At 48.5% G+C, this 8,155-nt stretch overlaps 2 protein-coding genes across 3 annotated transcripts in view; both read left to right on the top strand.

Annotated features, from left to right (window-relative positions):
• Positions 1-5,644: 5,644 nt before the first annotated feature.
• On the top strand, positions 5,645-6,451 carry LOC126569831 (transcription initiation factor IIA subunit 2). The gene is made up of 3 exons (XM_050227212.1): positions 5,645-5,849; positions 5,924-6,158; positions 6,238-6,451. Exons 1-3 carry the CDS (start codon positions 5,778-5,780, stop codon positions 6,276-6,278), a joined length of 348 nt encoding a protein of 115 aa, XP_050083169.1. The 5' UTR covers positions 5,645-5,777; the 3' UTR covers positions 6,279-6,451.
• A 715-nt stretch (positions 6,452-7,166) lies between these two features.
• LOC126569816 (lysM and putative peptidoglycan-binding domain-containing protein 2) overlaps positions 7,167-8,155 on the top strand; it is a 6,713-nt gene continuing 5,724 nt past the window's right edge. The window contains exons 1-2 of one of the 2 annotated variants that reach the window (XM_050227192.1): positions 7,167-7,326; positions 7,765-8,155. The exon at positions 7,765-8,155 is cut by the window's right edge and continues 139 nt beyond it. The gene's annotated coding sequence lies outside the window, so the exon portion shown is untranslated. The other variant, XM_050227190.1, reaches the window with a different exon arrangement.

Below are 8,155 nucleotides of genomic sequence, written 5' to 3'. Positions count from 1 at the left end.
GGCACACGCTTCTCTAACCCCTTCCTTACAACGTGGAACACCTGTTACCAACGCAGCCAGCAGTCAGCAGCAATCTGTGTGGCTTGCACCGAAGGCAACCGCGGGGGACGTACGAGGGCCATAACTCATTTCACACACCCGCCCAACCCGGACACCGTTCATCATTCGTTTCCCTGCCTGGCGTTCGGTTAATTTTTCCAACCATTTTTCCCACCCACCCCGGCAAAACGACCGTGAAACGTGAGCCAAGTGCGGGCCACCGTCGTCAAGAGCCGTTTATCGAGCGTTGGAACGATAGCCGGGGATCGATGGATGGCCGGTTGCCGGAGGACGAGCCGGTGACAAATGACAAACACAAAATTAGTGAAATGATTTATCTTACATTCGGCACCCGGCAGAGAGAGAGACAAGGAGTCCCGCCGAGAGACTTTATTTATCACTGGCCACCACTGGCGGACTGGCGGACGAGCTGACCACTAAGTGGGCTCTGTAGGGCGCACGCGGTGGCCACCAACCGGTATAGGTTTGGAACCGAACGGAAGATGGATGTGTGTCTCGCGAAGCGAACTCGAAACCATCCGACAGATCACCACCACCCTGCCAGTGGCACCACCGGCGGAACCGTAACAATCGATCGCTTAAGTAGTTTGTAATTAAGAAAAACAAATCGAAAAGCGAAGCCAACAACACCCTTCGCTTCCCCTTCCACAAGGCACAGGCGGTGGAATCGGAATGATTGGTGTTTATTTTAGTGCTACCCTCGGGATCGGAACCACACCGCACGGTTCTGGCGTGCGGTCGGCGCGCAAGGGACCGCCGAGTTTTATATGACCTCCCTGGCTGTGTCCGCCTTCATCTGTTATTTGGTTCCCTCGGTTCGGTGGCGGCGTCTAGAAGAGTGCTCTGCCGCTCTCGGGAGCGATGAAAATACTCGAAATGTCGATGATATTTATCTTTCGGCACTCCACCATCGCCAACGCCACCACTGCCACGTCACATGCACTTTAACGGGGCCATAATGCGCCATTGTTGTGCTAGCCGCGTATACGCATTTCATGAAACCCAAACAAAACGACGGGATCTGTGTTCCGTAGCGGGATCGTAGCGCTGGACCAGCTGCAGCCAGCCAGTCAGCTAGCCAGCCAATCACATGTCTGGCCGTGGTGCATCATTCGAAACCAAAGAAGCGCCAACGACGACCTTCAAACGGATTCATCTTATGCGATCGCTATAGTGACTGTAGGAGGAAAAGGACGACGAAAGGAGTCCTCCTCGTCGACTAGACGTCACATGCAAAAGTGGAATTGCATTTTTAATGAGAAACTGCTACTTGGAGCACCCGGCCACATTCCGGTGCCGTCTGGTGGCCACTGGCAGACGGGAATAACAGTAAAACACACAATAATAAATTGGAGATTAATTACGACGCAGCCGCTCGCTTGGTCTAATCCCCTCATCGGAAAGTCCGACGACGTCGCTGGCGGTGGAATCGCTTTCCAATTTCATGGTTCCCTCCCCGAAAACTTATGATTCTTCGTCGCATTACATGACGAACAGTGGTGCGTGCATGGAGCTGATGGTCTATGTTTATTTTTATTCCTTTTTATTAGTCCAGCTGGTGGCAGGCATCGCGGCGCGCTCATCTCGAACGCCCTCGCGCGGGGCGCCCTCTTAGGACTAATTTTTCCCAACACATTCCCAAGCACGGTCCCCGACAATGCTCATTACTGAGGAGGAATAAAGAACGTTCCATTTTTCGTGTACTTCTCCAGGACCAAAGACAACAACTTCGCCTTCGTTCGTTCGCTCGCTCACTCACTCGCTCGCTCGACACGACTTACAATTGATGAATAATTGAAAGCAAATCTCAGCGCCACCAGCGGCACCCTCAGTTTCACCGCACCCTAAAAAAGGTTGATTGTCAACCTTTGGCTTCATGCGCAGTTTCCCACTGTGCCCGGAACCGCTCGACGTGGCGGCAAAACGTTTTGGGCAATTCCAGTTTCCAGTGCCACTGGAGGGAAGGAAGGAGCTACCACGCCAAACACACCAACAAGCCATCAATTTCAATTAAAAGGAAAATAACGACCGACCGAGGGCCACGACGTTGTACGTGAGAGAAGCGAGGAAGGTATTTGAGGTTTTTCATTTTTCCTCCCCAAAGAAGGACATGGCGGATAACCACCAGCGCCCACGGAGCGAAGGTTTGTCTCACGCTTCACGCAACTTTTTGGAGCGACAGTTTTTGGGGGGAAGCTGGAAGCTGCTTCCTTTCCCAAGGAGGACACCAACCCAGCGACCGACCGACCGACCAACCGACCGAACGACCAACATCGCGTTCTTCCTTCTGTCAACGTCATTAATTCCATCGAAGCGTGTGATCGTTCTGCGTTCTTCATTACCACCCTGCCAGCCTGCTGCTGCTGATCCTACGTGCCTCCGAGAGTAGCAGCCTCACGGCAGGTGGGGGTGGGAGTTGGGGGGGGGTGGAAGGTTGACAGTTTTGGACCAAAATAAACATCCATCCCGCTCCGGTAGCCACCGTGGCGTGTCGGTAACGGCGGTCGGAAGAACACAAGAGCAGCCAAAGGTAAGCCAAATATCTCGCCCGAGAAGAATTTCCGATTGTTTTTTGCCTTTTTCCAATTTCCCGCTCTCTCTCTCTCTCTCTCTCTCTCTCTCTGCCCCTGGTGCGTGTCACGACGAATCGATGCACGGGACAGGCGTACGCCCATCCCTTCTCGATCCCATCTCGATCGAATCGGAGAAACGTGGTCGATCGGGGAATATCTTTTCGTTTATTTTTAATCACTCACCAAATATTCCGATTCCCGGTTGAGGGACAAATATTTTCCCAAGACACCGAAATCGGTATTTGCTCCCAATGGTCGGTGAAATGAACTGCCGGCAAAGTAATGGACTGGTGTGTCCGCGGGCAGCATCAGCATACAAACGGGGGGGGGGGGGGGGGGCTGAGGTGTGCCTGATGTGTGCGGGTGTCCTATTACGGCAAATGGCCCCTGGGAGGGGTTCCCAATGCACATATTTATGATTTGCCGTTGGCAAACACATGGTGCTCGATGGAAGCGAAGGTGCAGCGGAGGTGGCTTCACAATGAAGGTTTCTTCATGAGATTGATCACCGTGGTGATGCGCGGTGGTGGTAATTTAATCCTTTATAGCCAAACCATATCATCCTCCCGCCCCTGTGGATGGTTGATGTGTTTTTTCGGAAGTTGAGTTGCATGCACACGGTACACAGTTTAAAAATCCTCCATTCCTGGGCTTTTAATGGTGTTTTTTTTTTATTAAATCGATGTGATTCATTATAAACTGCATGCGGCGGAGCATCGATTGCATGTAGGTGAATATGATTCGATAGATTCATTTTAAATACGAATCATGCCTTTACCTCTACACTGGATCACTGTTGGAACGTTTCGTTGAGACGTTTTTCCTTGTGAAGGCCGGAAAGGGGAAGATCCACCATGCGATTGAATCCGGAAACGGTGGTGGCCATCTTTGGGCAACAAGAATCCGTTTGTTGGTGATAGAAAGGATTTCTGCAAACCTGTGGGCATCACTCCTGCTGCGTGCACTGATTGTTAACACATGTTAACATGTACAGTGGCCGGCGTAAGTAAAAGCCCACCACTAGGGTCCACCACGTTTTCGCCTGTAAATTCGACATTTTCGCTCACAAAGGCCGTGTGATTTTTTCGCTAGAAGCTCTAACTTTCCTCTTTCCAAATCACTTACTTTGAGCTTTATAGGTTTGATAGTCTCTTTTTGAAAATTCTTTAAGTGCGAAATGGTTGATTATGATTGTGACAAAAGTAAAAGCCCACTTTGCTATAAATATTATTACGACTCCGACAGAGCCCTATGGTTACTGTACCTTCAATAGGACTTTCATTTACGTCTGTTTTCATATTTTACGTACCCTCCATTATTGTTTACATATTTTAAGTTCACTAATCCTAGCATCTCCAGTGGAAAGCCGATTGCGCGCGGGTTTTTCCACGTGGTATGGGTATATCAACGGACAGCAGACCCTATGGTCATCAGAAAACTACTTGTTAATCATTGTTTGAACCAAGTACTTCAACAGATATTAGCGGAAAAATTATCATCAATCGGAGGGCAGTTCATGACATGCTAATTAATCACCAATGTGTTAGATCAGTAGCTTACTGTTTCAATTTCGAACGCTCTCGGAAAACGGATGATTGAAAAAATGTAAAAAAAACTCCAGAGATTAAGAAATTATCGAAACTAATTATCTATTCAATCATAGCATCCCTTTCGCAGTCACTTTTGGAGCGAAGTATGCCACGGTAGATCAGCACCACGTGAGTGCAGGAGTGGATGCTGCTAAAAGACTTCCGTTTCGTCCAAAACTGAGCTGAATCGTCTTAATTTCACTCGGAAATATGCTCGAAGGCTCGAGAAGTGGTTTATTGTTTTTAGAATCATCAATTATGGATTTTAATGCCATACGTCGATAGAGAGTTTGATAGAAAGCAAACCATGGTATGCCAGACCGTCAATTACAGGTCACTATGAGGCACGGTGGTGGGCTTGTGAGCGGGTTTTCCGTTCAATTAGAATGTTAAAATTGTGAAAACAACAATACTGGGGCGTTTGAAATTTATGTTGACACCAGAAAGGATTCATCGATTTATTCAGTCAGCGTATGGGCACGCGAGGGAGCAATTTTGTTGAGCAATAGGAAAACGATTTTAAACGAATCGCTAAAACTATAAGTTCTGATTGACATCCTCGTCGTATTGATTGTCTAGAATCACCTTCTCAAAGCTCAGGTTGAGAATTTATGGGAATTTTTATATAAATTCCCGTTATGAACGATGTTTCTATTTAAAAACTATTATTTTACGAGGCAATACAATGAGAATAATACCCAACATAACTGAAACCATGTAAAAAACATGACAAAATAGTTACAAATGAAAATCCGGGGTATGAGTGGCCCATATGAATTGATAAACATATGTTTCCGTGCCGGTGGGCTTTTACTTTTGTCACAACCAAAATCGACCATCTTTCACTTGAAGAATTTTCAAAAAAAAAACTATCAAACTTATCAAGCTCAAAGTCAATGATTTGGAAAGAGGAAAGTTAGAGCTTCTACCAAAAAAATCACGTGGCCTTTATGACCGAAAATGTCGAATTTACAGATGAAAATGTGAAGGACCCTAGTGGTTGTAGATGGAAACGTGGAAAATGAGTTGCGCACTCGACTTACCCATTTCCGACCGATTTCTATTTCCACATTTTCCTCGTTTTCCTCATTTTTCCTCGTTTTCGGGTTGATTTTCGTTCGCATTTTTTGTTTATGTTTCGCCGATTAATCAATTAGTAATTAGTAATTTGGAGTAAATGCGGTATGTGTGGTACTGAGTGTTGCGAGGTGAGAAAGGGAAGGGGAGAGCGAGAGAGAGAGAGAGAGACGGCGATATGTTTGTCGAGTTGACCAACTCGTTCGAGTTGACTCATTCGAGTTGACCGACCGATGGAACCGAGGCAAGAAAAGGTTTTGTATTTGTCTTTTCCACAAGACCATGGTCCCTATGGAAAAGATAACTAGAAGGCCCGCTAAACAGAAACTGCTCCCAGTTCTACCCATTTTGACAGCTGGGTTTGTTTTCCTCGGATTTTCCTTGCCCGCTCAGTTTGGTTTTTCCCAGCGTTTTCCGTCGAATCGCCCAGGAACCGTCGGAAATCTCGTGCCCCAGTCGTAATCTCGGCTTCACAAACATGTCTTATCAGCTGTACCGCAACACGACCCTGGGCTGTATGCTGCAGGAAACGCTCGACGAGATGCTTCAGGTAAACAAACCTATCGGCGGCGCATAGAAAAGCATGAAAACTGATCTTGTTCTTGTGATTCGCTTCACTTGCAGTATGGACAAATTACGCCTCATCTTTCCGGCCGGGTGTTGATACAGTTCGACAAATCGATCAATGCGGCCCTCTCGAACCGCGTCAAGTCGCGGGTCACGTTTAAGGCGGCCAAACTGAACACCTACCGCTTCTGCGATAACGTCTGGACGCTGATGCTGAACGACGTCGAGTTCCGGGAGGTGCACGAGTTCGCCAAGGTAGACAAAGTCAAGATTGTCGCCTGCGATGGCAAAAGTAAGTGCCCGGTTCGCCTGGTAACGATTCGCTTCGAATGGCTGAACGAGTGTTTTCGTTTTTATCTCCCTTTCTCTAGACGTACCAATCACCGACGAACCAAACCGAACAGATCGATAGGACAACACCAATCGGAATGGGGGGGAATCAGCTGCGCAAAAGGGCTGGTATCAAATCAGGGGCAATAGATGTTGTATCTGTTTCCTTTACAATTCTTTGTTTTTAGCAGATAAGTTTGTTTGCGAGACTGTGCGAACGAAGGTGAAACAAATAAACCGAATACCCACAAAGAGGTTGGACAAGGTGTACGATTTGCTTTCCACCAACAGCCATTGACCTCGAAACCCGTCGTCTCATTACGCTTCCAAAAATGTCCATCGCAACTTTCGTTTAAAACACCAAGATATGACAAACAAACAACGCGTTGTTCTTGCTTTATTACACTATCAAACCCGACACGCTCTCAACTCCGGAGACTAGCGTTATCTCTGCTTTCTTCGAACGGATAAGAATGCGCTTCAAACTCCGGGGCGGCGCACTAAGCTAAACTACGTCACAGCTCGCCAGAACTGTGCTCCAAGCGGCTTATTTGCTTTTTTCTTCCCAAAATCAAGAGCTCACGAGCAGTGATAACCGTCCGCAAATGCGGTATTCACGCGAGCATGTTTCCTGTGGTTCTTCAACCGACAAATTCCGTACTTATCCACTTATCATTCCAAAGGCCAGGCCTGCGTTGCGTGATACTATAATCATTCTCACTGTTTGAGCAAGCAGGCGCTGAAAAGAGAACACTAAACATGAACCGCACGATTATGCTCCCGCTCGCCCGGCCTACTACTCTCCGCTCCCGCGCTCGCACGCACTTGAATCAGTTGCTTCAGCCTGCTCTAGTGATTTGCATACGCGATCCCCACCCCCCCACCCCCCCTCCTTCCAAGGTGGGTGGTTTCCAAGAGGGTCGTCGACGCGAGCGCGATCGCTCGCTCGCTAATCGCTCCTCGAAGATTCACTCGCACGGTCCAAATCGTGAAGAGCAGCTGTGTCGGCGAGTTCGCTCGCGTTGTTTCGTGGTTCCTTCCCGCAGCAGCCCCGGTGATGACGAACCACCACCGGAGCACAAAGCAAAACGAGAAAAGCGAGTGCAAGTGCGAAAAGGTTGATCTCGCGTGTACGTTCACCAGGAAGCGCATAGAAACAGCCCGGCCCGTGGTTGCCCGCCCGGCCGTTCGATTAGTCATTCGTCGCTAATCCGCACGCACAGCATCAAAGTGTACTCTGCGACTCCGACCGTTGTTCAGTTTTCGAGATTTTGACAACGCATCCGCAGGCTTTCCACGGGTGGTCGTCTATTTGTGTGTTGGGTTGATAAGCGCGCACCGTTCGAAGGTCCACCGGTGTTCCGTTTTCAAAGAGTGGAATGTAGAATTTTGATTGCTTGTGTTGAGCCCAAAACTCAAAGCGCGCTCGCTGTTGCGCCGAATTGAGGCTCGTCGAGTTGTGTGCCAGTGTTTTACGTGTTGCTCTTTGTTCCCGGCCGTTGTTGCCAGGTTACCAGGTTAAATATTAAGAATTTGCGATTTGCTGTCCCATTTCAAAACCCTCACAGACGCGGTCGGGGGAACGGTGAAACGTTGGTTGATTATTCCTGTGGCGCTTGTTGATTCGTGATAACATAGAGTGGACGGTGATAGGACGGTTTTGACACGGAACGGTGGTGTGGCGGTGGTGCAGCGTTCTCGGGTTATCTTCTTTATGTGCATAAATTCCATTCGCCCAGCCACCTGACTGACTGCATGCGCATCGCGCAGTTGCCGAGAAAAGGGGTAAAAAGATCCCCACGAGGAGGGCGGAAATCCCGGGAACGTTGTTGGCGTTCCCCTCGGTGAAGGCCCTATTCCCGGTGCCAGCCGCCTACCGCTGAGTGGTTGTTGGATAAACGTGATTTATTAGGCAAATCCAGAGACAGATACGCATACAGCTACATTCGTGTCTGTCCG

Source organism: Anopheles aquasalis, chromosome 2, assembly GCF_943734665.1.
Source record: "Anopheles aquasalis chromosome 2, idAnoAquaMG_Q_19, whole genome shotgun sequence".
Taxonomy (NCBI): domain Eukaryota; kingdom Metazoa; phylum Arthropoda; class Insecta; order Diptera; family Culicidae; genus Anopheles; species Anopheles aquasalis.
This window is presented reverse-complemented; position numbering and strand designations above follow the sequence as displayed.